The sequence below is a fragment of the Mandrillus leucophaeus genome, unplaced genomic scaffold (genome assembly GCF_000951045.1).
Source record: "Mandrillus leucophaeus isolate KB7577 unplaced genomic scaffold, Mleu.le_1.0 Scaffold237, whole genome shotgun sequence".
NCBI classification, from domain to species: Eukaryota; Metazoa; Chordata; class Mammalia; order Primates; family Cercopithecidae; genus Mandrillus; species Mandrillus leucophaeus.
In genome coordinates this window covers 738,950-766,032 of record NW_012102443.1, presented here as the reverse complement: position 1 = coordinate 766,032, position 27,083 = coordinate 738,950, and the positions used below count along the sequence as shown (strand labels likewise).

The following is a 27,083-nucleotide window of genomic DNA, read 5'->3' as shown; positions in this document are numbered from 1 at the left end:
CCGCCGTGCACCCCACCCTAGTGGGCCGAGGGGGCAGCAGCTGCCGCCTGGCCGACCTCCCCCTCTTTCTGAGCCCAGGGGGGCAGCGTGTTCAGCATCATCACCAGGGTCGAGGCCACCCACTCCCAGACCCAGGGAACCTGCCCCGAGGTGAGGGGATCCCGCGGCGCTGGGGGACCCTGCCTCAGCTAGGCGGGCCAGCTGTCCCTTGCGGGGTCCCTGACTGGGTCGCCTCCACCCTAGAGCATAAAGGTCCACAATGCCACCTGCCTCTCCGACGCCGACTGTGTGACTGGGGAGCTGGACATGCTGGGAAACGGTCAGTGTGCACCAGCTGGGGCTGGGCGGGTGGGGCAGGGCTGCGTCCTCACTACTGCCTCAGTGACCTCTGCCCCACAGGCCTGCGGACCGGGCGCTGTGTGCCCTATTACCAGGGGCCCTCCAAGACCTGCGAGGTGTTCGGCTGGTGCCCGGTGGAAGATGGGGCCTCCGTCAGGTGCACCCGCGCCCTGGCCTGGGGCCCTGAGCCTCCACTCTGATCCTTTTTCTCTGACCAGAGGCCAAACGGGCGGGGCAGGAGTGACAGGAGCTGGGGAGGGGTGGGGGCCAATGCCAGGAGGGGGCTTTGCGGGAGGAGGCACTAACAACCCGTCTGTGCCTCCTCAGCCAATTTCTGGGTACCATGGCCCCAAATTTCACCATCCTCATCAAGAACAGCATCCACTACCCCAAATTCCACTTCTCCAAGTAAGAGCGGGGTGTGGCGACGGCCCAGCATGGGGGCTACCTCCTGGGAATGGCGTATTTGGGGTGCAGGCCTTGCCTCCTGCCTCCTCCTCAGGGGCAACATCGCGGACCACACAGACGGGTACCTGAAGCGCTGCACGTTCCACGAGGCCTCCGACCTCTACTGCCCCATCTTCAAGCTGGGCTTTATTGTGGAAAAGGCTGGGGAGAGCTTCGCGGAGCTCGCATACAAGGCAGGGCAAGCGCAGGCGGGGTGGGGCCAGGGTGGGCTCCCACCTGCACAGGGAGGGCCTGGGGTACAGGGGACCAGTCCCTCCTCCCTCCTGACCAGCTGGCCCAGCTCAGGCAGAGGAAAGAAATGTGATCAGCACAACCTGTCCTGTGTGGCGCTTGCTGAATTATTGACACTGGCCACAGGGCTGGCTGCTGGCACCCCTTGTGCCTCAGACACTGGACACCCACCGGTACCCCTGAGCCACCCCTGGGCCCCTCAGTGCACACCTCACACGCAGCCTGGGACTGACCCCAGCTCTTGAGGGGCCTCTTGTGTGCCCTCCTGACCCCCTTCCCTGGCTCCTTCTTGGCAGGGTGGTGTCATCGGGGTCATTATCAACTGGGACTGTGACCTGGACCTGCCCGCGTCGGAGTGTAACCCCAAGTACTCCTTCCGGAGGCTTGACCCCAAGCATGTGCCTGCCTCGTCAGGCTACAACTTCAGGTACTGTACTTGGGACACTGCTGTCCACCCTGGCATAGCCACAGTGGGGTCCTGAGAGGCCCAGTGCCCATGGGGCAGCCCTGGAGCACAGAGGACAAGTGGGCACTGGCTTCCAGGCCTTCCCATTCCAGGTTTGCCAAGTACTACAAGATCAATGGTACCACCACCCGCACGCTCATCAAGGCCTACGGGATCCGCATCGATGTCATCGTGCATGGACAGGTGACTGCACCTGCTGGGGCTGTGGCCAGCCCTGCTAGCCTGTGTCATCTCAGCTCCTCAGGCCCCACCCCTCCCTCCAGCTCCATCAGGCATCAGACATCTGACCACAACCCTCGTTCTCCCCAGGCCGGGAAATTCAGCCTGATTCCCACCATTATTAATCTGGCCACAGCTCTAACTTCCGTCGGGGTGGTAAGAAGCCCTCTGTGGGGTCTCGGCGGGTACGGGGTGTCCACCGGGCCCTTACACGCCGGTCTCTGCTGGCCCCAGGGCTCCTTCCTGTGCGACTGGATCTTGCTAACATTCATGAACAAAAACAAGGTCTACAGCCATAAGAAATTTGACAAGGTGTGTACGCCGAGCCGCCCCTCAGGTAGCTGGCCTGTGACCCTTGCCTGTGTTTTGGGCCAGGCCCCACCCCAACCCGGCCACTGCTCCGAGGACCAGCACCCCAGCCCTCCATCAGGCCAGGAGGGCCAACAAGGGGCAGAGTGTGGCCCAGCCTTCCCACCCCTGCAGCCTTGCCCCATCTCTGCCCCATCTGAGCAGATCACTCCTGCCTCCGAGCCTGCCCCACAAGCCTCCACACCCACAGACCCCAAAGGTTTGGCCCAACTCTGAGCTCCTTCCCGTCACACTGGACTGCAGACCCGGCCTGGTGGGGCCAGAGACAGTCCCTGGCTAGGGACCCTGCACAGTAGACATGGGCACCTCAGTAGCAGGGCATCTCCACGAAAACTGGGCACCATAGGGTCCCTGTGCAAGGGCTGGGGGCATGCTCTGGCCCCAGGCTTGTGCCCCACCCTGGTATACCAGCCCGACACCTCCTCCCCAGCTGGCCCCTACAGGGCTGCTCACTTCCCATCACCTCACAGCCACCTGGAACCCAAGCCAGCTAAGCTGAGGGGCTCTGCTCCTGGTCTTGGGCCCTGGGAACCCTCACCCCACCCCACCCCGCCGGTGTAACCTCGAATCTGCCCAGACTCTTCCCTTACAAGTCACAACCTACTCAGTCCAATAAACCTGTGAGCAGAACCTTCTGGCCTCATTCCTTGCGGAGAAGCATCGTGACCCTATGAATATGGGAGGCCAGGCCCTGAGATGTGTATAAGAGACAGCTTCTTGGCAGGGTGGTGTCATCGGGGTCATTATCAACTGGGACTGTGACCTGGACCTGCCCGCGTCGGAGTGTAACCCCAAGTACTCCTTCCGGAGGCTTGACCCCAAGCATGTGCCTGCCTCGTCAGGCTACAACTTCAGGTACTGTACTTGGGACACTGCTGTCCACCCTGGCATAGCCACAGTGGGGTCCTGAGAGGCCCAGTGCCCATGGGGCAGCCCTGGAGCACAGAGGACAAGTGGGCACTGGCTTCCAGGCCTTCCCATTCCAGGTTTGCCAAGTACTACAAGATCAATGGTACCACCACCCGCACGCTCATCAAGGCCTACGGGATCCGCATCGATGTCATCGTGCATGGACAGGTGACTGCACCTGCTGGGGCTGTGGCCAGCCCTGCTAGCCTGTGTCATCTCAGCTCCTCAGGCCCCACCCCTCCCTCCAGCTCCATCAGGCATCAGACATCTGACCACAACCCTCGTTCTCCCCAGGCCGGGAAATTCAGCCTGATTCCCACCATTATTAATCTGGCCACAGCTCTAACTTCCGTCGGGGTGGTAAGAAGCCCTCTGTGGGGTCTCGGCGGGTACGGGGTGTCCACCGGGCCCTTACACGCCGGTCTCTGCTGGCCCCAGGGCTCCTTCCTGTGCGACTGGATCTTGCTAACATTCATGAACAAAAACAAGGTCTACAGCCATAAGAAATTTGACAAGGTGTGTACGCCGAGCCGCCCCTCAGGTAGCTGGCCTGTGACCCTTGCCCGTGTTTTGGGCCAGGCCCCACCCCAACCCGGCCACTGCTCCGAGGACCAGCACCCCAGCCCTCCATCAGGCCAGGAGGGCCAACAAGGGGCAGAGTGTGGCCCAGCCTTCCCACCCCTGCGGCCTTGCCCCATCTCTGCCCCATCTGAGCAGATCACTCCTGCCTCCGAGCCTGCCCCACAAGCCTCCACACCCACAGACCCCAAAGGTTTGGCCCAACTCTGAGCTCCTTCCCGTCACACTGGACTGCAGACCCGGCCTGGTGGGGCCAGAGACAGTCCCTGGCTAGGGACCCTGCACAGTAGACATGGGCACCTCAGTAGCAGGGCATCTCCACGAAAACTGGGCACCATAGGGTCCCTGTGCAAGGGCTGGGGGCACGCTCTGGCCCCAGGCTTGTGCCCCACCCTGGCATACCAGCCCGACACCTCCTCCCCAGCTGGCCCCTACAGGGCTGCTCACTTCCCATCACCTCACAGCCACCTGGAACCCAAGCCAGCTAAGCTCTGAGGGGCTCTGCTCCTGGTCTTGGGCCCTGGGAACCCTCACCCCCCCCCACCCCGCCGGTGTAACCTCGAATCTGCCCAGACTCTTCCCTTACAAGTCACAACATACTCAGTCCAATAAACCTGTGAGCAGAACCTTCTGGCCTCATTCCTTGCGGAGAAGCATCGTGACCCTATGAATATGGGAGGCCAGGCCCTGCTGGCCTGGAGCTGGGCTGCAGTGACCTTTGTATGAGTCATCTCCCCTCTAAGCAGCCTGGGAGTGTGCAGGGCACGTCTGCCCGCCCCATGACCCTCGGTCCCCACAGCCAGCTGTGCCACGGTCAGGTCTGCCCAGGCTGGGAGCGCACCGGGACCCAGGCCACTTCCTCAGTGCACTTACTTCTGACAGGGCCACCCCAGACTCCAAACCAAAGCTGGCTCATCTCAAAATGTGGGAGGACAGCATGACTCAGGAAGAGAGAAATGGGAGGGAGGCAGGGACAGCTGCACACAAGGAAAACGAAAGCTCAGACTACAGCAGCGCTCAGGCCAGTGTTCATTCCTACTCCATGGGTGGGGGCAGGAATGCCGATGGGAAGTCAGGCCAGGCCGGGGTGGACGGACACCAGCCTGGGAGCAGCACTAACTGGATCAGGGCTTGTGGGTAATCTGGTTACTGCATCCTTAGATGCTGCAGTGGCTAGACTGGTGCCCACCAGGTGGGGGGAGGAGCCCAGAACTGAGCATCATGAAGTCGCCTGTGCCAGTGGCGGATGGCATCCTGCCTCTGAAGGGAAACCCAGTCTCAGGAGAGCAACACTACTCCCAAAGGTCAAAGGGCAGAGAAGGGCGGGGAAGACGGCCCTGGTCGGACCTCAGAGCCTGAGTTTGGAGTCCTCACCCCAGCGCTGTGTTCAGGTGGCGAGAATACGTCTTCTCACGGGCCCCATTTCCCTTGACTGTGGCCTCCCAGCCTGGGGCACCGGCCTCAGGTCACCCCACAGCCTGCACATGCTGTGTGGCTCACAAATATCCAGCTCATTTTTGGAGAAACTGGCTCTTCTGGTTGAGTCGCTGCTTGGGAACCAGGGCCACAGCTTCCCATTTCTGACCCCTCCACCACTGCTCAAATGCCGCCAGCCCCAGCTGCCTCAGAGTAAACTCAGGCTGGCCGGCACCCGTGGCTGCACCGGGCGACCCCTGGTCTTGCTAGGTGGTCTTCCTGAGGGACGGCTGGCTGTCCCGGCCCCCCTCACTCCCCTGAGGGTTCTCCAGATTTGCTTCCAGGAATGAAGCCCAGTCAGCCAGCCTCCCTCCTCCCCTGCTTGCCCTAATTTGATTTGATCTCTACTCTGGAGGCCTCAGCACTCCTCCATCTGAGCAGGCATCAGGTTTCTCCAGGCAGGCGGCCCGAGCAGCATCCAAGGGCCAAACACATACCCAGTGGTACCCAGTCCCCTCATCTGAGGCGCCCCGCACAAACACACAGTGACAACCTAGAGAAATTTCAGTATGAAATGCAAATAAAAACAAAGTGTAGCAGCGATGGCCTCGGACAGTAGATGACAGGGACAAACTAAGGCTGGCTCTGGGCCAAAGATGTGAGCCTCCTGGGGAGCCTGTGGGGCCCCTCCCTCCTGTGAGGCTCTCGCCTGGGGTGTCTGAATTCCTGATTTACATTTCATACTTGTTTGGTGCCCTGTGAAATTGGCCTTTGTTCTTTCTGCTTCCAGCTGGTCCTGTGTGGAGGTGAAGGACGAGGGCTGTGGTGAGCCGGAAGTGAGGTGCACAGAAGTCTTGTTTTCCTGAGGCTGATGGGGGGTTCCCTCTAGACCTGGCTCCAAATGAGCAGGGCTCAACAAGTCAAAATCCAGATTCTCACAGGTTAGGGTCCGGATTCCCGGGGAAACCAGCCCACAAACTGCTCCTGTGAGGCTGTGGGGCCAGCCCATTTCTCCATGCAAACAGGTGAGACTCCAGCCCCACCAGGGCCTTGGGAACCCATCTCGTCTCAGAGCCCAATCTCAGGGAGCCAGAAGCCCCCAGGGGCTTTTCCTCCCTCTGGGAGGCAGGACAAAGAACTGGGGGCACCTACAGGACTCTCCCACCCCACCAGGTGTGGTGCAGGAAGCAACAGAGGCCTGGAAAAGCATTCACTGCATAAGAAACAGTGGCCAGGGCACCCGCAGCCTCGCTCATGGCCTGCTTCTGCAGGTGCTCTGGCGAGGCCAGGGCCACATCCTGCTCCCACTCCCTCCTGTGACGTCTGAGCTCCCTGAAAATGGTTTTCTTTGGTTTCCTCCCCGTTCCCTGGCGTGGGGTCACAAGTTTGGACAGTCAGGGTGGTCAGTGGTCTGGTCACTGAAAGCACGGGTATGTGGCCTTGGCATCAGGAGTCCTGGCACGGACGCAGAGGCGCCCAGGGCCCGGGGCTGGCTAACGGCCCCGCTGTGGGTTCTTCTGCAGCAGCCACTCCAGGGTTTCCAGGAGGTACGACATGCCGTAGTGCTGGGCAATGTTCCGGAAGATTCCGATCTGTTCCATGAAGACCTGCAGGAATAAACAGGCACAGTGAGACCCCAGTCCACTCAGAGAGGAGGCCAAGGAGGCCAGGCTGAACCGAGGCAGATGAAGGAAAGCCCACCTGGGTGTGGATGGTGAGGGCGAAGTCCCCTGCGCAGCTGCAATACACAGGCATGCTGGTCTCCTTCACCCCTCGGCACTTCAGGCAGATCTGAAAGGGAGCAACCCCGATGGGCGCTGGCCCTCCCGCCCCGGCCAGACCTGCCTGCTGCTTCTTCACAGGCTCGCGAGACACATTCGTGGGCCCATCAGTAAGCCTTGAGCCCATGCTGTGCGCAGCCAGCCCCTCAGTTATGAGTAAAATGCATGACCTCATCCCACCCTGCCAGCGCCTTCCCTACGCCCACCCTCACTGTGGGTGTCCCATCCCAGATGCCCAGTCCTGAGGCCCCCTCCAGGCCCTGCTCACTCCCTCCATCCTGCAGGCCTGGACGCCGTGTGCCACCACACGGCAGCTTGGTGCGTCCCCCAGCCTCTGCTCAGATGCCCCTCAGCAAGGCCCTCCTATGGCCGAGCTGCGCAACTCCCTCTTCCTCCTTTCCTTCTCTTCACACTTGGGAACGTCTGCCTCCTTCCGCTAGAACAAAGCACCCACAAGGCCAGCTCTTGACCCAAGGCAGGTGCTCAACCAGTGTAGACAGAATAGTCCATTGGGCTCAGGCATGGACTGGTCTGCAGGGCAGGCCCTTTGGAGAATAGTCTGTCGGGCTCAGGCATGGACTGGTCTGCAGGGCAGGCCCTTTGGAGGACACCAGGGCGTGCCTCAGGACCTGCACACACCCCGGCTCCCAGGAGTGCACAGAAACCCCTCTGCGGACTCCAGGGCACACGGGTGGGCGGCAGGCACTGCTCACCAGGTCCTGCAGAGTGAAGGCCATCAGCTTCTTCTGCAGCACTTCCACCAGCGTCATCTCGATGACAGAGGAGTCGTAGGGCGCCTGACAATTGGAGCAGAGCCACTGAGGCAGGACCGCCCCATCCTAGGCAGAGCAAGAGTGCAAGAGGTCACTGGCCCAGCCTCCAGACCACAGTGCCCTGCGCAGGATCTCAGGAGAGGAAGGGGCTGTAAGAAGCGCCTGCTGAGGGGCGAGTCTCCTGAGTGCAGCTGTGCGTGCTCCGGCCTCCCACCTGCGCTTGAGCCCTTCCTAGGACAACATTCCGAACGTGGTATGGGGAGGCCTGGGAAGGGGCCTGTTGCCAATCCGTGTGAGTCAGAGCGGCAGCAGGTGTGACCTACAGAGCTGGGGCTGCGGAAGCCCCCAAGACACTGCAGTGCCCTCAGATGTTCTGCTCTACAGTGAAAACCCCACTGGGGCTCAGCCGCACCTCTGAGAAGGAAGAGTCTTTACACAGGTCCAGGTCGCGGCAGAAGTTACAGCTGCGGCAGATGACCTCAGGAAGCACGTAGGACCGGCAGGGGTCTCGGAACTGGGCCTCCTCGGAGAACTCGCCGACATCCACCAGGCGAAGCAGGTCTCGGTTCAGCTTATTCACCTGGTTTGTGATGTTGGTGTCCAGGGACAGCACCTGCAGAGACCACAGCCCACATCGGGAAGGAGCTCCCTGCTGCTCTGTCTGGGCCAGAACCCTCTGGACCTTAGGCTACAGTTTCCTGGTGTCCTTTCCTCCCTGCCTTAGTCCCTGTAGAAGCCGCAGGGAGCCGACTTCTCTACACTGGCAGTTTTCCATCAGTGAGGACAGGCTTCCCCGGGGAATTTACTAAACATTTAAGGAAGAAATGCTGCTGATTCTACACGATATCTTTCAAAACACTGAAGAGGGAGAGCACCCAACCTACTCTGAGACCAGCATCACCCTGATACTATAACCAAAGACCATACAAAGGAACTACAGACCAATAACTGAGCGTAGACACAAAAATGCTCAACAAAATATTAGCAAATTGAACCCGATATAGAAAAAAAGAATACATAATCCAGAAATAGACCCACACAGATAAGTTCATTAAGTTATGGAAAAAGGTACAAAGATGATTCAATAGAAAAAGAATAGTCTTTTCAACAAATGGTTCTGGAATACAAGCATATCTTGGAGATACTGCAAGTTCGGTTTTGTACCACCTCAACAGACAAATATCACAATAAAGCAAATCACACAAATATTTTGGTTTTTTAGTGCATATAAAAGTTACGTGATTTTTGGCTCACGCTTGTTTTCTCAGTACATATAAAAGTTACGTGATTTGTGGTGGCTCACGCCTGTAATCCCAGCACTTTGGAAGGCCAAGGCAGGTGGATGACCTGAGGGCAGGAGTTCAAGACCATCCTGGCCAACACAGTGAAACCCCACTTCTACTAAAAGTACAAAAATTAGCTGGGCGTGGTGGCGGGCGCACCTGTAATCCCAGCTACCTGGGAGGCTGAGGCAGGGATTCGCTTGAACCCAGGAGGTGGAAGTTGCAGTGAGCTGAGATCGCACCACTGCACTCTAGTCTGAGTGACAGAGTGAGACTCCATCTCAAAAAAAAAAAAAAAACCTAGGTGGTATGTTTTTTGTTTTGGGACAGGATTTTGCTCTGTCGCCCAGAATGGACTGCAGTGGCGCAATCATGGCTCACTGCAGCACTGACCTCTTGGGGCTCAATTGATCCTCCCACCTCAGCCTTCCCAGTAGCTGGGACGACAGGCATGTGCAACCATGCCCAGGTAATTTTTGTAATCGTTGTAAAGCTGAGTTTCACCATGTTGCTCAGGCTGCTCTTGAACTGCTGGGCTCAAATGTCCACTCGCCCTGACCTCCCAAAGTGTTGGGATTACAGGTGTGAGCCACTCTGCCCAGACAAAACTTAGGTTTACCTTATACTGTGGCCTATTAAGTGCATAACACCATTACGTCTAAAAAACAATGTTATGTACCTTAATTTTAAAATGTTTTATTGCTCAGAAATGCTAACAATCATCGGGGCCTTTGGCGAGTTGCAAGTGTTTTGCTGGTGGAGGGTCTTGCCTCAATGTAAATGGCTAACGGCTGCTGACTGATCAGGGTGACACTGCTGAGCTGGGGTGGCTGTGGCAATTTCTTAGGACAACAATGAAGTTTGCTGCATCAACTGACTCTTCCTTCCATGAAAGATTTCTCTGCAGGATGTGGTGCTGTTTGATAGCATCTTACCCACAGTAGAACTTCTTTCAAAATTGGAGTCAGTCCTCTCAAACCCTGATGCTGCTTTGCAACTAAATTTATGGAATATTCTCAATCCTTTATTGTCATTTCCACAGTGTTCACTTTCATCCCAAGAAACTATTTTTTTGGGCCAGGCACAGTGGCTCACGCCTGTAATCCCAGCAGTTTGGGAGGCCAAGGCGGGCGGATCACCTGAGGTCAGGAGTTTGAGACCAGCCTAACTAACATGGTGAAATCCTGTCTCTATTAAAAATACAAAAAATTAGCCGAGCGTGGTGGCAGGCGCCTGTAATCCCAGCTATGTGGGAGGCTGACGTAGGAAAATAGCTTGAACCCAGGAGGCGGAGGTTGCAGTGAGCCAAGACCACACCACTGCATTCCAGCCTGGGCAACAGAGCAAGGAGTCTCCATCTCAAAACAAAACAAACAAACAAACAAACAACTTTATTGCTCATCCATGAAAAGCAACTCTTTATCTGTTAAATTTTGTCCTGAGATTGCAGAAATTCAGTCACATCTTCAGGCTCCACTTCTAGTTCCCTTGTTGTTTCAACATCTGCCGTCATGTCCCCCACAAAAGTCTTGAATCCTTCAAAGTCAACCATGAGGGTCAGAATCAACTTCTTCCACATTCCTGTTGATATTTTGACCCCTTCTCCCATGAATCACCAATGTTCTTAATGGCATCCGGAATGGCGAATCCTTTCCAGGTTTTCCATTTACTTTGCCCAGTTCCATCAGGGGAATCACTAGCTATAGCCTCATAAAATGTATTTTTTAGTAATAAACCTTGAAAGTCGAAATTGCTCCTTGATCCATGGGCTGCAGAAGGGATGCTGTGTCCGCAGGCATGAAAGCAACATTAATCTCCTTGTAAGTCTCCATGAGAGCTCTTGGGTGACCAGGTCAACTGTCAATAAGCAGTACTGTTTTGGAAGGAATCTTCTTCTGAGCTGCAGGTAGTGGCCTCAAAAGACTGAATGAGGACTGGCTTCGACTTAAAAGTCACCAGCTGCATCTGCCACTAACAAGAATCAGCCTGTCCTCTGAAGCCAGGCTCTGAGGCCTCCTCTCTAGTTATGAAAAGTCCTAGATGGCATCTTCTTCCAATAGAAGGCTGTTTTGTCTACACTGAAAATATGCTGTTAGTGTAGCCACCTTCGCCAATGATCCCAGACGGATCTCCTGGAGAACTTGCTGCAGTCTCTCCACCCACACGCACCTACTGCCTCATTTGCCCTTTTATGTTACCGGGACGGCTTCTTTCCCTCAACCCCATGAACCAACCTCTGTCAGCTTCAAGCTTTCCTTCTACAGCCTCCTTACCTCTCAGCCTTCATGGAACTGAACAGAGTGAGAGCCTTGCTCTGGATTAGGCTCTGGCTTGAGGGGATGTTGTATCTGGTTTGATCTATCCAGACTAAACTTTCTCCATATCAGCAACAGGCTGTTTCACTTCTTTATCATTCATGTGTTCACTGGAGGAGCACTTGTAATTTCCTTCAAGAACCTTTCCTCTGCAGTTGAGTTGGCTAACTGGTGTGAGTGGCCTAGCTTTCAGCCTATCTCGACTTCTGACACGCCTTCCTCACTAAGTTTAGCCATTTCTAGCTTTTTATGTAAAGTGAGAGACGTGGGACTCTTCCTTTCACTTGAACACTTAGAGGCCATTGTAGGGTTATTAACTTACCTAATTTCAATAGTGTTGTGTCACTGGGATTGGGGAGGTCCAAGGAGAAAGGGAGAGATGGCAGAATGGCCAGTGAGTGGAGCAGTCAGGACACAGACAACATTGATTAAGTTCACTGTCTTCTATGCACACGGTTCACGGCGCCCCAAAACTATTGCCATAGAAGCATCAAAGGCTATCATGGCTGATATAATAATAGTGGAAAAGTCTGACACAGACACAGTGGGCACATGCTGTTGGAAAGATGAGACTTGCTCAACACAAGATTCCCACAAACCTTCCATTTGTAAAATACACGTAACTGCTTTGAAGCACAAGACAGGATACGCCTGCAATCAGATATCCCATGCAGAAAAATGGACTTGGATCTACTGCATGCACACTGTATAAAAATTAACTCAAATGGATCAGACAAATGTAAAACCTTAAACTTCACCAAAGAGGACAGACACAGGGACAGCAAGGAAGCCCATTAAAAAATGCCCCACAGCCGGGCACGGTGGCTCACTTGAGGTCAGGAGTTCGAGACCAGCTTGGCCAACGTGGTGAAACCCCATCTCTACTAAAAATACAAAAAATTGGCGGGCTGTAGTGGCAGGTGCCTATAGTCCCAGCTAACCTGGAGGCGGAGGTTGCAGTGAGCTGAGATCGTGCCATTGCACCCCAGCCTGGGCAATGAGAGTGAATCTGCATCTAAAAAAAAAAAGCCCCACATTATTAGATGCCAGGGAAATGCAAATCAGAAACACAATGTGATACCACTACACACCTACTGGAATCACTGCAATTTAAAAATGCAATAATACCAAGTCCTGGTGAGGATGTGGACTGCAACTCTTGCCACACACTGCTGATGAGACCCTGAGACGGTCAGAAAAGAGTTTGGCAGTTTCTTATCAAGTTAAACAAACACTTAAAAAATGACTCAGCATACAAAAAACTAGCCGGGCGAGGTGGCGGGCGCCTGTAGTCCCAGTTACTGGGGAGGCTGAGGCAGGAGAATGGCGTGAACCCGGGAGGTGGAGCTTGCAGTGAGCTGAGATCCGGCCACTGCACTCCAGCCTGGGCGGCAGAGCGAGACTCCATCTCAAAAAAAAAAAAAAAAAAAAAAAAGACCCAGCAATGCCCCCCTGGGTTTTTAACCTCAGAGAACTGAAATTTACGTTCACACAAAAACCTCCACCTACAGAATGTTTACAGCAGCTTTGTTATTCATCACCCCAAAGTGGAAGCAACGCAAATGTCCTTCCACCAGTGAATGAAAAGCAAGCTGTGGTTCCCCACACAACGGACACGACTCACAACAGAAAGGAAGGGGTTCTGATACACACAAGAGCGTGGATGAACCAACTGCAAGTGTGTTTTGCTAAGAAGCCAGATCCAAAATGCTGCACAGTATGTCTCTACTTATGTGACGCTCTGGAAGAGAAAACAAACACAGGGATGGAGGACACACTAGTGGCTAAAGGGGTGTCAGGTGAGGAGGGCAGCATGGGAAATGTTGTCGGGTGGTGACTATCCTGTATCCTGCTGATGGTGGCGCAATTCCATTCATCTAGGAAAAATCACACAACTGCACGCCACAGAGTACATTTTACTGTATGTAAATTATACCTCAATAAAAATGAATTTAAAGCATGTAAAAGTCAACAAAGGAATTAAAATGGTGAGCTAGAAACACTTCTTCACCACAACTAGACCTTGAGGCCGTCACGTGATCTCCAGCGTAACCTTACCCGTGTGTGAGATGCAGTTTGCTGGGAAGGCTGAGTGAGAAAATGGGCAGTGAAGCGCTCTGCTCTTTAAGGGCTGACACCCGTGGTCGTTATCTGGTAATATTATCCCTCTTGGACTCAGCCTGCCTTTCCCAGAAAGGCCTCAGCATCCGAGCAAGCTCTCATCTCATCAGCTCTGGGTCCTGATCCAGCCTACTGGTCTCCGGTGACCCATCCTCCCAGCCGGTGGTACTGGGTGCTCGGCTGTGCCTTCACCAACACACCAAGCTCATCCCCCAGGGCCTTTGCATCCTCCCTCTTCCTGCACCTGGTCCCAGTGTCCCTTACAGGCTCCGTCCCCACAGCACCTGCGCCTCTGAATGGCCCTCTCCCTTCTCGGGTCAGCTGGCAGCAGGCAGGCCCCATGAGGCAGAGCCTTTCCTGTCTTGCTCACACCTGAGCACAGAAGCCTCAACTGTGGCTGCATGTGACAGGGACATGATAAATGTTGGTGGAATGAACAAGTAACTTACACCTGCTCCTCACCTTGCACACACTGGCACCCTGACCCTACCTGGGTAGGTACCTCCCCCTTGCACACGTGGAAGCCTCATCCTGCATTCATTAACATCCTTCCCATGCATAGGTATGTCGGTGTCCTTATCTTGCACACATACTCTAGCACGTTCACGGTGCACATGTTACAGCCTCACCTTGCACACATTAACATTCTTGCCTTACGCATGTATGTTGGTGTCCTCTCCTCACAAGCACACTGGCACCCTCACCTTGCACACGTATTTGATGAACTCCAGAGCAGGGTTATTGAGCAGCAAGTGGGAACCAGGGAGGACAGGAAACATCTCTGAGAGCTCAGTGGAGTTCCGAGAGCCTGTGACTTTCTTCTGAATCTTCTGAGTGATGGTGAAGAAGCTCTGAGTGAGTTCATTTGCGACATAATCCTGAGAGAAGGTGATCATTCCTGGAAGTATGACGATGCTGAGGGAGGGATCTGGGACCCGTCTGGCACCAGGGACCTCCCACCTGGGGGACTGGCACCGGGGACCACCCATGGCACACAGAGGGGTTAGGTAACTGGCACAAGGCAGTGGCCTCGAGAGACAAAAGACTGCTCACCGGGAAGGGCTCCAGCCGCCCCCTCGGCCTCCTGGGAGGGCTGGCTGGCCCCCCTCCTCCTCACGGGGGTGCTCCCTGGAGCACTGCGCCTCAGCCCGTCCTTCATGCAGTGGTACACGGCCACAATGTACGCTGTGGAGAGGCACATACACCACCGGCCCTGAGTCGGGCTGTTGCAAACACCCTAGAATCTGAGGGGACCCATGGCTGGTCAGATTGCCTCACAGATAAGGCTAAAATGTCATTGTTAATAATTTTATTTGCGGCCTTTAGATGAGCTAAAAGTCAATTAGATGAGAAGTGGAAATGAGAAGGAACACTAGCTGACACTCGAGTTCATTATCAGCAGAAAACTGTACAAATGAGGCCATGTACACGAACCCTCTCACTGGGTAGCATGTGAAAAACACGGCCCCTGGCGTCAGCAGGCTTCTCCAAAAACTCCTCCGGGCCTGGCACCAGCACTTACCTTTTTTTTTTTTTTTTTTTTTTTTTGAGACAGAGTTTCACTCTTGTTGCCCAGACTGGAGTGCGATGGCACAATCTCGGCTCACTGCAACCTTCTCCTCCTGGGTTCAAGCGATTCTACTGCCTCAGCTTCCTAAATAGCTGGGATTACAGGTGTGCGCCACCACACCCGGGTACTTTTTGTATTTTTAGTAGAGATGGGGTTTCACCATGTTAGTCAAGCTGGTCTCAAACTTTTGACCTCACGTGATCCACCCGCCTCAGCCTCCCAGTGTTGGGATTACAGGCGTAAGCCACTGCGAGCGGCCGACCCAGAACTTTTCAAGAGACTTAGAAAGTTGCAAGAGAGAACGGAGAAAGTTAAAGACTCAAGGACAAGTAGACAAAAATATAAAATATAAAATGATCATCAATGAAGGCCTCTGTGACTGCATCCGCCTGTGTGTGCACAGCACAACTTGCTGTTTTAACTGAGAGGGTTCTTTAACTTCGGGCTCTGAACTACAAACAGAGCTTCCTCAATAAGCTTTGTCTGCACACTAACCTGCACAGCTTGATTTGCAAACTCTAAGCCTACAGACCCAAACCAAGGCACAAGAACTTCCCCACCAGAAAGTTAGGCCTCACAGACCAGCCAGGGGGCAGCTGACCTGACCCAGGGGTTTATCTTCAGCTACTGCACATGCACCCACACCAGTGTTCCCTGGGAATGTATGTGACTGAGTTACTGAATCAGATGGCAGGAGCAGAGCTAGGAAACCCCTCAATGACACGGCCAGGGGCAGCCGCTCCCCATGGAGTTTCCTGAGAGAGCGAGGGCTGGAGGGAAGACAGCCACCCCTCTCTGGGTCCTCCAGTGGAACATGCCTGGAGCCGGGAGAGGAGGCTCCTTGGCTCACAAAGTCCCAACTGCTGGGCACGCTCCGCCCGATCTGATTTTTCCACTGTCTCCCTTCTTGCGATACCATGGCACAGGAGCCACATCTACTAACCCCGAGTCCCTCTGGTGGAGGCTGCGCAGCCGTGGGCTCTGGGCTCACCTGAAACAATCATGAGGAAGTAGCTCTGGCAGGAGGCTGCCTGTGGCAAAAACTGCAAAATGTTCCAGTTGTTTTCCAGTGAATCTTCCACGCTGGATTCCTCCGCATCTTCCTCCTCCTCCCCATTTCTTTCCTCCTCATTGTCCGCATTTTCCTGCTCATCCTCTGCTCCCTGCACTTTCTGTGAGTCTTGCTGTAACAGAGACAAGGCGGCTGTGTTTGTACCATCGCGGCCGCGTAGAGGGGTAGGATGCCACAGTGAAGGCTCCTCCAACCTGTGTCCATCTGCCCCATTTGACTAGAGGCCTTCCCCATAGTCACTGTCTCCGGGAGCCTGTGTGAATCCCGCAGGGTGGCTCCCAGTACAGAGCGCTTTGTGGGAAGTGCCTGGCGCACAGAAGTGCTCGTGACCTGGGACTGCGCGCTTCACTCTGCTCTTTCAGGGTTCACTTTAATTATTGAACTTTCACCCCTCAAGGACGAAAGAACCAGTCAGAGATTCCCAGTGACTGTTCACTCCTCTGAGTCCATGAATCTCCTGGGATGGCACGACCCCATCACAGACCAGCCTCCCGCACAGCCTGCGTTCATGCCACGGCACCGTCCCGTCCACGTCTGTGTAGACACTGACACCCACTGCCACCTGCCCTGACCATACGCTGATCCCCTCCTGAAAGCTGTCTATACCACCTGCGTTTCTACCCTCCCATTTTCTTCTGAATCCCTTTAATCAGGGTTTGTCCCCCAACTCCAACCGGAATTGCTCCCATCCAGGTATCCTGGGCAGCCTTGGCTTCATCCTGCCAGCTCTCAGAAGTGTCTGCCTCCTTAGAGAAGGGCTTTCCCTCTGACATCTGAGCCCCTGGCCCCTATACCCACAGCTTCCCCTCAGTCCTCTGTAAGGATCCCCGTGAAGGACACAGGCCTCCTCTCAACACACCCAGCCACTTTCTGGCCACTCCTGCACCAGCTAACCACCCACGTCTCAACCTTGCAAACGCCATGAGTCCCAACCAGACATGACCCCTTCCCCACACTGCTCCTGACAGCCACCTCCACTCACCCATAGCCTGGCCCACACCTGGGCATTTGCCCACATCCGATCCACTGGTCCCTTGGCTCCACTTCAAAGCCCACCCAGGCCATTCTCACCAACCTCGCTGCCCAGCATCTCCCCGGCACGGGCACTAACTGGCTTTACCTGCCTGTGCCCTCCAATGGTGGGTTATCTGCATGGGGCCAAGAAAGCTCCAACATTGCCCACACAGAACCTCCCATCCCCACGAAAGCTGAGGCCCTGCCCTGCCATGCCCAAGTTGCCTGGCCCTGCCAGCTCTCTGCCTGCATCTGCAATCACTGCTCCAGTGACCTGTGCTTTGCCTCCCTGGTGTCCACTCACTGGAGGTGCCTTATGCACGCACGACTCCAGCGCGCTTCATCAGCTCTGGGATTCCTTGTCACCACCTCACAGGCCTCCACCTCCCTGTGGCCCATGGCAAGCCCTGCCCTCACCAGGGCCGACGCCACACTCCACACTGATGTGCTTGTCTGCACATGGTCCCTCCCCATGTTCATGAGGGCAGGATGCGGTTGCAGTGTCTGCTGCCACACAGCCAGGCCTGCTGGGGCCCTGAGCACTCAGCACTTGCTGCAGGAAGGAACGCGGCCCCTAAAGCTGGCTCGTGCCACACTGCAGCTCTCTTACCAGTCCATAGTGAACACGAGATGAAACTTTTCCTTTGATTCCGCCATAGTTAGATGGATCCATCCAGAGAAGAAATTCCCAGCATCGAGAAAAAGAAATTGTCAAAGAATGGAAGATCTCCTTAGCATGGATGCTGTAGAGGAAGCATTGAAGACACTGTTTAAATGAAATCGACCTTGTTCTCAACTTTCCTTTTTTTCCTCTTGTATCTATCTGTACCTTCCACTTACTTAACATTGAATCTGAAAGTTCATTCACATCACATCGTTCCTCAGGCTTCCTAGGGAAACGCGGTAAATGTAAAACTAAGGAGGTCCACCAGGCCCCTGGGAGCTGGCACCACAGAGAGCTGGGTGCCTCCTTGTGCTGGGGACAGCCCATAAGGCGTTCTGCCTCTGCTCCCGGCCTCAGGTGACCTGCAGCTTCAGGTAACCAACCACAGTGCTTCCCACTGCCAAGCTCTTCTAAGCTATCGTCATCCTTGTCCCTCCTCAGTTAAGCCTCACTAGGGCTGACCCACTCCTCTGCAAGTTAGATCCATTTAAGAAAAAAAAAAAAGAACCGGCCAGGCACAGTGGCTCATGCCTGTAATCCTAACACTTTGGGAGGCTGAGGCAGGAGGATCGCCTGAGCTCAGGAGTTCAAGACCATCCAGGCAACGTGGCAAAACCCTGTCTCTATAAAAAAATTCAAAAATTGGCCGGGCATGCTGGCATGCACTTCTAGTCCCATCTACTCAGTGGGCTGAGGTGGGCAGATAGCTTGAGCCCAGAGGCTGAGGCTGCAGTGAGCCACTATTACACCACTGCACTCCAGCCTGGGTGACAGAGCAAGACCCCATCTCTTAAAAAAAAACAAAACAAAAACCAAAAAAAAAGGGAAGAATAAACAAAGAAAGAGAGGAAGGAAGGAGGAACATCCTAAATCACAGTTTTAAAAGGCAGCTGAGTAGCCCACACTGCACCTCCTGCAGGAGAATTTTATGTTCTCCCTAACTCTGCTCTCCGCGCTAAGGGAGAATGGCAGCCTGTTTCCTGACATGAGCAACCCTGGCCTCCTCAGGTACAGGGCACCCCTGGAGCTGCCCATGGCCAGTGTGGGGAGAGGCACATCCTTCCCATCATCTCAGCCATGCTCTGAAATACAATTCTAGCCCAAGCCAGCTCTCCCAGGCACACAGCGTGACCACTGACCATCAAGGCTCATCTTGGATAGACATAAGGGGCCACAGTGGGTCTGCAGGAGGACAACGGTGGTTTTGGGTTTGAGATTAATCCATTGCATATGGTTTGATTAGGAATGAAAGTCTTATAAGCTCTACCTTCCTACTTCTCAGTGACCTATTATCAATTTAGTGTCAGTCTTTTCTGCAGCACCCCCAGATGCTGCCCCTGTAACCATGCAAAGACCAGACCCATGCAGACACTCTGTGCCTCCACGAGCAACTCCTCTCTGCACTCAGAAATGGCTGCATTCATCCCCAGGGTGAGTGCACCTGGGAGGGAGCTTCCTACTATCAATTGAACAAAAGGAGCTGGTGGAGATTTTCTCTTGCTTTGTCTTCTATTTAGATTTAAATAGTGCTGAGTGTTTCAGAAGCACAGCAAGGCCCACGAGGGAACCTCAGGAACATGGCCTGGAAGGCAGGAAGTCAAAACCACAACACCAGGCTCTGAGAACTGAGAGCTGTGCACACCTGAGCACCTGGGAACCACACCACTCCCACTCGCCAACACGGACGTCTATGAAAGGTTTGCCCGTCAACACTTATGGGGTGCACATATTCAGGGCACCTTGAATCTGTGTCTCCCATGGGGAAAAAAACAAACAAAAAACACTCAACGCAAGCTGCACACCTGCGTGGCCTCTGATCTGCTACAGGACGCGGGTGGCAGTAACCCCCTTTTCATGCTGCTCTGGGTTTACCATGGTGAGTCCTGTGCTTCTAAGGACCTCCCAGTCCACCCAGGAGGACAGCTGGCACCTCGGGGTCATTTTAGCACCCCTCTCAAAGCCACAGTGCTGCGTCACCAGGACCAGCCAGCCGCACCTGCTGGTGATGTACTCCACATAAGCGATGGCATCTTCCACACGGCGCTTCTTTGTACAGAGGATGATGCGGTTGAAGTTGGCGTAGACGACTGACGACCCCAGGCGCTTGAACTCAGCGATGAGCCTGTGGAGCAAGTTTAGAGTCCGTGGTGGAGACGCCACAGCCGTGGAGAGCCAGAGGGCACCCGGAAAATCCATAAGGGAAAAGAGCTGAGGGTCCTGAAGCAGAAAAGCCTCCGATACACTAGAACCCAGAAGCCAATGAAGAACGAAGATTTCTGCATGGCAAAATCCACCACAAACAAAGGCAAAAGATAAGCAAAACCAGGAAAAAATTAGCAAGTTCTTATCACAGAAAAATGGCAACTTTTTGTATGGAGACAACTCATTCGATGTTCAATAAGAGAAAAACCAAAAAAGCTACAGAAAACTAGACAAAGGACTAGAAGAGAAAATTCGACTTCATTCATTATAAAAATCCTAAGTTAAGATTGCACCGAGAAGCACTTTTACCCTAGCAGCTGGGTAATAATCCCTGGCCACGTTGGTGAGGCACGGCCAGGGAAGAAGTGTCCACAAGGGGCCTCTGTGGGGTCGCTCTCGTGAAGTCCATCAAATCAGCATCCATCCCGAGTTATAACACCTGTGAGGCCTGCAACAGGGCTACGCCCCAGAAGTTACCCCAGGATCTATCTGCGTGAGCTCATGCATGAAGCCTCTCACTGGTTTGCTATTTGTAATGACGGCACAAGGCTGGAAAGAGGCTAAATGTTCTTTCATATGGCATGTCCTCACACAGATCTCCAAGGCATATTTTCACTAAAACGAGCAAGGCACACAGCAATACACTGTGCAGCAGGACTTGTGCAGGAAAGGGGCAGGAGTGGGGGTGCCACCTAGCGTTCTCTGCAGGATGTGCAGGTGATGCTGCAGCAGCAATTGCATGTTTCTCTGGGATCCTCTGAAGATCGTTATGCTCCACAAACCCAGAAATAGACTACTTATCCCAGCGGCACTGGCTGGCCACGTCTCTGGTTCTGGAGAGTAAGGGAGCAGCCCAGCTAAGGACGCGGAGGATGGCCCAGGGAGGAGGAGCACTCACTGCAGGAAGAGCTTCTTCATCATGTTGTGGAGCGTGCGGTGCAGGGCGGGGTCGTGAAGCAGAGAGGACGGTGACCGAAGCCAGCGGTAGAAGTGCATCACCTGGTTGTCCGCATAGATGTTGTGGTACTGGGTGATCTCCTTCACCCAGCCCACGACCATGCTCTTCAGGATCCTGAAAGAGAAGTGCAGGACACCCTTGTACCCTCAGCCTCCCATGCTGCCGCCACGCGGGACGCTCCAGCTGAAACGGGCACAGGTTTTCCCTACATGACTGGGTCCAAATCCGTCACTGTCACCTCCCCTTCTCACTGTCCCCACCTTAAGTCACTGTCCAAATTTCATCCCTTTACCTTCATGCCTCATCTGTTTCTTTCCAGTTCATTCCTGAAACTAGCTCAGGCTTTGCCACATCCCTCAACACAACCCAAACTCTGTGTGTTCTGAAGCAGGATGGGAGGGCAGTACAGTACGGGGCAGCAAGTGTGCGACGGGCTGGGGCCCCTGACAGGAAGGACACAGCAAAGCCACTGCCTACACATCAGAACACACTAGGCCAGATGCAGTGGCTCACGCCTGTAATCCCAGCACTTTGCGAGGTTGAGGTGGGTGGATCATCCGAGGTCAAGAGCTCGAGACCAGCTTGGCCAACATGGTGAAACCCCATCTCTATTAAAAATACAAAAATTAGCTGGGCTGGTGCACGCCTGTAATCCCAGCTACTTAGGAGGCTGAGGCAGGAGAATCGCTTGAACCCAGGAGGTGGAGGTTGCAGTGACCCAAGATGGTGCCACTGGGTGACGGAGCAAGACTCTGACTCAAAAAACAAGAACTAAACAGAACAAAACACCACCACACCCACATGGCCCCGGTCAGTCAGAGACAAGAACTTAGAGGACTCTTTCCCGCCTAGCAGGCTGGGTCCTGCCTTCCTGCCACTTCCTTTAAATGGACCATTCAGGCACTTGCCCATGAACTAACACATGCCTACACCCCATTTTCTCACACGGCCAGCTGCCCTGGGCACTCTCCCTGTGCCTGCCTTGCATGGCCCTGGGAGGGAGGATGGCTTCCCTACTCACGGCACCCTCCCTGCCCAGGAGATGTAAGGAACACATCTTTGCACTTATTCCCTATTGCGGTGGTGATGTAAGGAACACATCTTTGCACTTATTCCCTATTGCGGTGGTGACTGATTTTGTGCCTTCCCTCTGAAGAGGCAGGGGCTACCCTGGGCTGGGTCTTCCCTACCACGCTAGGGGAAACACAAGGCTGGGCCCCTACACCGAAGCAATGGTCAGGCAGGGACCTAGACACGGGTCACGCAAAAGCCACAAGGGCGTGTGCCAGTGTAAACAAGTTTCCTGTGGTGGGGGGCCCTGGTCACAGGCCAGACAGCTAGGCATTGGGCAGTGTACTGTACACGCCCCGTCCGGCCCCCTTCACTTCCCATAGGGCAGAGATGCCAGCTGCTGTGGTACTGGAACCCCAATTCAGCTAAAGGTTCCAAAAGTGCACGTCACCCTACTGAAGAAGTGGCAACTTCAATGGGGTCAAGAACAGAATGTTACAGGAGAACCTACAGAGGTCCAAGTCCCATTCCTAAAACTCCTTTTCATCACCAACTCTTCAACAATTTAGCAAACCCCACGTTCCCCAGAGCGGCAGTTTGGGGATCTGCCGTTGGACTCCATCTACCTCTCAGGCCTGGCCTACCGTCTCTCTGCCAAGACCCTGCTCTGGGCTCCCAACTGCCTCCCTGCCTCTTTCCACCAGTCCTCTCCCGGCCTCACTTCCCAGCTCTGACATGCTCCCTCTCCCCTTCTGTGTGGTCATTAAAACTACGGCTGAGCACAGGCTCTAGAATTAGAAAAACTTGTTTCTGAGTGCCAACCCTTCCATTTGTTTGTGGTATGACCACAAAGCCAGCCCCTCTGACCTCAGTTTCCTCATCTGAAAAATGGACAATAACCGCTCCCTGTTCCTGGGCTGCTGTGGGGACAGAGGCAGAATGTGAAGTGCTTGGCCCACCTCCTGGTACACAGCAAGCGTTCCCCAGTATGAACCACCACTGGTGGGTACTGCAAGTCGCTGCTGTCAACCACGCTCTCCACAGCAGACTGACAGCTCCTGACCCTCAACCACACCCTCTGCGGCAGATTGACGGCTCTAGACCCTCAACCATGACCTCCGTGGCAGACTGATGGCTCCTGACACCTAAGTGCCGATGCCTCGCACATCATACTCAGTAGAGCCGGCTGGAGATCCCTATGATGTACCTTTGGTCACGTCGAAAAGTGGCCCCGGTTAGAAAGGCTCTGTGTGTGAAGTACCTCTGGCCACAGGGAGGTCAGAGGCAGCACATGGAACAGTCGCCAGGGACCAGGCTGGACCCACATGGTGGTAAAGACAACAGACTGAAGATGGGAAACTCGCCGCAGTGGTCTCTGGCTCTGCCATTAAGACTAAGGGAAGCCCAAGGGACACTGTCTTAGACCTTAGCTTTCCAAATTAAGGGCAAAGGATAAGACCCTTCTATTAGTAACACTCCTTCCCGGAGAGGGTGGCACCTGAAGGTGTTAGAGCACAGGGCTGTCTCATCGTAGCTGGCTGGGGCACTGGCAGCCTGGCCGCCCGTGATCATGTCCTCCAGGGAGGCCTGCTGGATCACGTCGAAGCTGATCCCCATGCTGTCAGCCCCCTCCATGTCGTTGACGTGGTGAGACTGGAGGATGGTGTTGACGGCCAGGTTCTGAAGGTCCAGCTCCACACACACTGTACAGGAAGACGCCATGCTCAGCCAGCATCCTGCCAGCTCCTGCACCACCAGCCCCCTGGGCCTGACTCCAGCCACCACCACCTCCAGAACCAGCATCAGATCTGCCCACACCCATCCTCACACCTGCCAGGCTATTCAGATTCCCGAGGGCACAGGAGGCCCCACCTGGACCTTGACCCCAGGACTGTCTCCTGCAGCTTCAGCTCTGACCTTCGAGGTCGAGCTCTGAGCCCATCCTCGGGCACTCTTGCCTTGAGAAGATGTCACAGAATGGCAGAAACACCAGTCAGGTCTCGTGGACCTCGTCCTCCTGCCCACTTACCTGTGGAGTAACAGCCTGAACTGTTGATCTCAACAGTGGCTTGGTCATCAAACTCCATGACAAGACAGTTGTCATCAGCCTCCTTTCCACCCAGGTCAGGGCGGGCTGTAGGGGACAGCCAGAGCAGGTGGTTGTGGCGATGGAGATGGCGGGCAAAGAAGAGGTCAGAGCCGAACGTGGAGATGTCCTCTGGCAGGTTCCCGATGGGAATGTGAAAGTACCTGCACCGGGGCACAGGTCAGCACTGAGGCACAGGTTGGCACCGGGGCACAGCTCAGTGCCAGGGTACATTGCTGGGTCACAGAGACCACCGAGGCCGGCTCTGCCTGGGGACCACTGGCCCACGGTGACAGTGCTGCGCTCACCTGCTCATCTCAAAGGCCTGCGACAGGCAGGTGTCCAGGTTGAGGTAGTGCCGGATCATGCGCCGGGCTCCATGGCGCTGCCAGTCCAGGACCCCATAGTTGATCTTGTCGGCCACACAGATAGGCACCAGCGGGAATTCCTCCAAGACAGGAATCTCACTGGCCAGCCTCTTCAGCTCCCAGCTGGACTGAACGGCGATGAGCGTGGGCCCCCGGCGCTCCTCCTGGGTCAAGGCACAATGGAAGAAAAGACCCAGGTGGGCCCAGCCTCAAAGGAGAGGCGACTCACACAGCAGGATCCCAACCACCCTCACCTTGTAGGCGAGCAGGAATCGCTGGATGGCTCTGCAGATGGCCTTCAGGTCAGTTTCTGCCCGAACTTCGAAGGTGTGTTTGGGGGGCGGCAGGAGCTCAGGGCCCACCTTCTCCAGGAGGAGGCCGTGCTCTGCTGAGTACAGGGCGCCAAGGTTGGGCATCTGGTTGCTGCGCACCTAGACAAACGCAGACCGTGTCAGCCTCACCCTGTGTGGGAGGAAGTGGGGGCAGCCCTGGGGCAGACTCCACCACTGCCATGGCACTGTCAATTCAATCACGACAGGCACTTATGGGCAAAGGCCCTTGAGGACAAGACCTGGAGGGCCCGGGCACCCTGGGAGATGTCCTCCTTCCCCAGACCCTGCTCCAACCAATGTGCTGCCATGGAGGGCCCAGGACTCACAGTGTCCAGCACAAAGACGGACGCCCTGCGCTGTGAGGGGATGAAGATCCCGAAGAGCGCTTTGTGGCCCTGTGCATGGTGGTACAGGTAGATATGGCGGATACTCCCTGCAGAAGGAAACAAGACCGTCACCCCAGATGTCTGGGAGGCAGGCACATGGTGGTGGCTGGTGCAGGCCATACCTGGTTCCAGGTAGCTGAACTGGGCCAGAGAGCGCATCTCCAGGTGCTCAAGAGCAAAGGTCTCTGCTTCCCAGCCCGAAAGGTGCCTCACCAGCTGTTTACTGACCACACACACACAGCCCAGGTGCACCAGGGCCCGGAACAGTAACGGAACCTGGAAGAGGTGGGCAGACAGGCTGGCAAGGGCTGGATGGGGGGGGGGCCTCTGGCTGCCCACGTGACTCCTGCCTGGGATGTGGCTGTGCCCCTGCAGCTGCCCAGTCCACTGCTCACAGGTCACCTTTGGCAGACACCCTGCTGACATTCACCTCACCTGTGGGCACGAGTCCACAATCACTGCTGTTTCCCAGCCCACACCCTGGGCGGGTTTCTTTCCTCTATTCCACCCTGCTGGAGCCTCCCCTAGTTCAGCTGAGGGTGGCTGGGGAGTCACCTGAGTCTCATATACACCCTCGATGTCTGGTGCTGACAGCTCAGCGTTGATCTCGTTGATGTGTTCCTGGTACATGTCCTCCGGCACTGAATACTCATAGAGATTGTAGACCACATTGGAGCGAGGAAGGACCCGATTTACCTGGTGAGAATACAATGATGATCTCGTCACAGGGCGTAGGTGGTAATGTCTGTGGTGCACATACATGCACAGGCTGTTCCGAGTCCTAGGACTTCCAGTGCCCCTAACGACGGGGTACACCCACCATGCCACAGTCCACCTTTGTCAATGATTACAACTAAAAACTCTGGACGTAATTCTTATGTTATTTATTTATTTTTCACGGACAGGGTCTCGCTGTATTGCCCAGGCTGGAGTGTAGCAGTGTGATCACAGCTCACTGCAGCCTCCAACTCCTGGGTTCAAGCGGTCCTCCAGTCTCAGCCCCCTGGGTATCTGGGACAAGGAACACACCACCACGGGTGGCTTTTTCGTTTCTCTGTAGAAAGGAGGCTTCACTATGAGGCCCAGGCTGGTCTCAAACTCCTGGGCTCAAGCAATCCTCCCACTTCAGCCTCCTGAATCGCTGAACTGCAGGTGTGAGCCACCGTGCCTGGCCTCTGGATGCAATTTTGAAAAGCACCCTGCAGCCTCTGATAATAGACAAGAGCTCTCAGAATATAGCAGCAGTCAACATGGTCTGGGGAGGCTCCCAGTTCATCTTCCTCCATTCTCTCATGGGTTTAGCCTGAGGGTGTAGATGGCAAAAACTGAGATAAATCACATTTTCCTAGTCAGAGGAATGGAAAGAGAGCCCCTGGGGAAGCCAGAGTATGTGCATGGGGAACTGGGGAAGTTCGGGAGAGCTGGAGAGGGGGCACCCTAGCTTCCTGCATGGCGGGCTGGGGGAATCCTGGAGAGGAGAGCTGGAGAGAGGTACCCTAGCTCCCTGTTGGGGGAGCTGGGGGAGTCCTGGAGAGGACTTGGTTTCTCAACATAACCTCTCAACGAGGCTCAGGCTCTTTAGAGGAACAGCTAATTCCATGTCTAGAAGTTCAAGGTGAATCTGGCCTCTCTTAGTGGCCAGAAAGCAAGGAAGTGTTCAAAGACCAACAGGGCATGTCAAAAGGACTCAAGTGCTAGCTTGAAGGGATCCGGCCAGGCCTATTTGGGATAAGTTGAGTCTCAAAAAGATACTGACCACCAAAGAGTCTACTGTCTGGCTCCATTAATATGAAGCTCTAGAAAGTCACATAGAGTTACAGAAATACAGAAATCAGGCCAGCAGAAGGTTGCAAGGGGGGACAAAAGCACCCTCCGGGGTGATGGAAATGTTCTGCACCTGCGTGGGGGTGTGGGCGACACAGACATAGTCATGTGTCCAAAAACCCAATCAACTGCATATTTAAAAATCTGCACTTAACTATATGTAAATTACAGTAAGTCCTCACTTAACAACATCAATGGATACTTGGAAACTGCGATGTTAAGTGAAGTGACGTATAGCAGGTCCTCAAATAACATCATTTTGTTCAACGCAGTTTCTTCCTTTAAAAAAAAAATTCTGGGCCGGGCGCGGTAGCTCAAGCCTGTAAT

The 27,083-nt window shown here is 54.7% G+C and overlaps 2 protein-coding genes across 4 annotated transcripts in view; one reads left to right on the top strand and one right to left on the bottom strand.

Annotated features, from left to right (window-relative positions):
* P2RX2 (purinergic receptor P2X, ligand gated ion channel, 2) overlaps nt 1-4,204 on the top strand; it is an 8,893-nt gene extending 4,689 nt beyond the window's left edge. The window contains exons 2-10 of the mRNA XM_011982228.1: nt 79-150; nt 244-319; nt 400-496; nt 667-747; nt 842-980; nt 1,335-1,465; nt 1,597-1,687; nt 1,814-1,879; nt 3,440-4,204. Coding sequence (XP_011837618.1) covers nt 79-150; nt 244-319; nt 400-496; nt 667-747; nt 842-980; nt 1,335-1,465; nt 1,597-1,687; nt 1,814-1,879; nt 3,440-3,790 — 1,104 coding nt within the window. The 3' untranslated portion in view covers nt 3,791-4,204. The remainder of the gene's footprint in view (nt 1-78; nt 151-243; nt 320-399; nt 497-666; nt 748-841; nt 981-1,334; nt 1,466-1,596; nt 1,688-1,813; nt 1,880-3,439) is intronic.
* Nucleotides 4,205-5,550: 1,346 nt separating this feature from the next.
* POLE (polymerase (DNA directed), epsilon, catalytic subunit) overlaps nt 5,551-27,083 on the bottom strand; it is a 74,529-nt gene continuing 52,996 nt past the window's right edge. For all 3 annotated transcript variants that reach the window (XM_011982215.1, XM_011982216.1, XM_011982217.1), the window contains 17 exons: nt 25,488-25,628; nt 25,055-25,208; nt 24,873-24,979; nt 24,469-24,645; nt 24,155-24,378; nt 23,790-24,010; nt 23,259-23,463; nt 20,690-20,863; nt 19,586-19,711; nt 17,536-17,668; nt 15,831-16,023; nt 14,323-14,454; nt 13,974-14,167; nt 7,963-8,163; nt 7,491-7,616; nt 6,698-6,787; nt 5,551-6,603 (listed from right to left, as the gene is read on the bottom strand). In XM_011982215.1, coding sequence (XP_011837605.1) covers nt 6,490-6,603; nt 6,698-6,787; nt 7,491-7,616; nt 7,963-8,163; nt 13,974-14,167; nt 14,323-14,454; nt 15,831-16,023; nt 17,536-17,668; nt 19,586-19,711; nt 20,690-20,863; nt 23,259-23,463; nt 23,790-24,010; nt 24,155-24,378; nt 24,469-24,645; nt 24,873-24,979; nt 25,055-25,208; nt 25,488-25,628 — 2,712 coding nt within the window. In that variant the 3' untranslated portion in view covers nt 5,551-6,489. The remainder of the gene's footprint in view (nt 6,604-6,697; nt 6,788-7,490; nt 7,617-7,962; nt 8,164-13,973; nt 14,168-14,322; nt 14,455-15,830; nt 16,024-17,535; nt 17,669-19,585; nt 19,712-20,689; nt 20,864-23,258; nt 23,464-23,789; nt 24,011-24,154; nt 24,379-24,468; nt 24,646-24,872; nt 24,980-25,054; nt 25,209-25,487; nt 25,629-27,083) is intronic.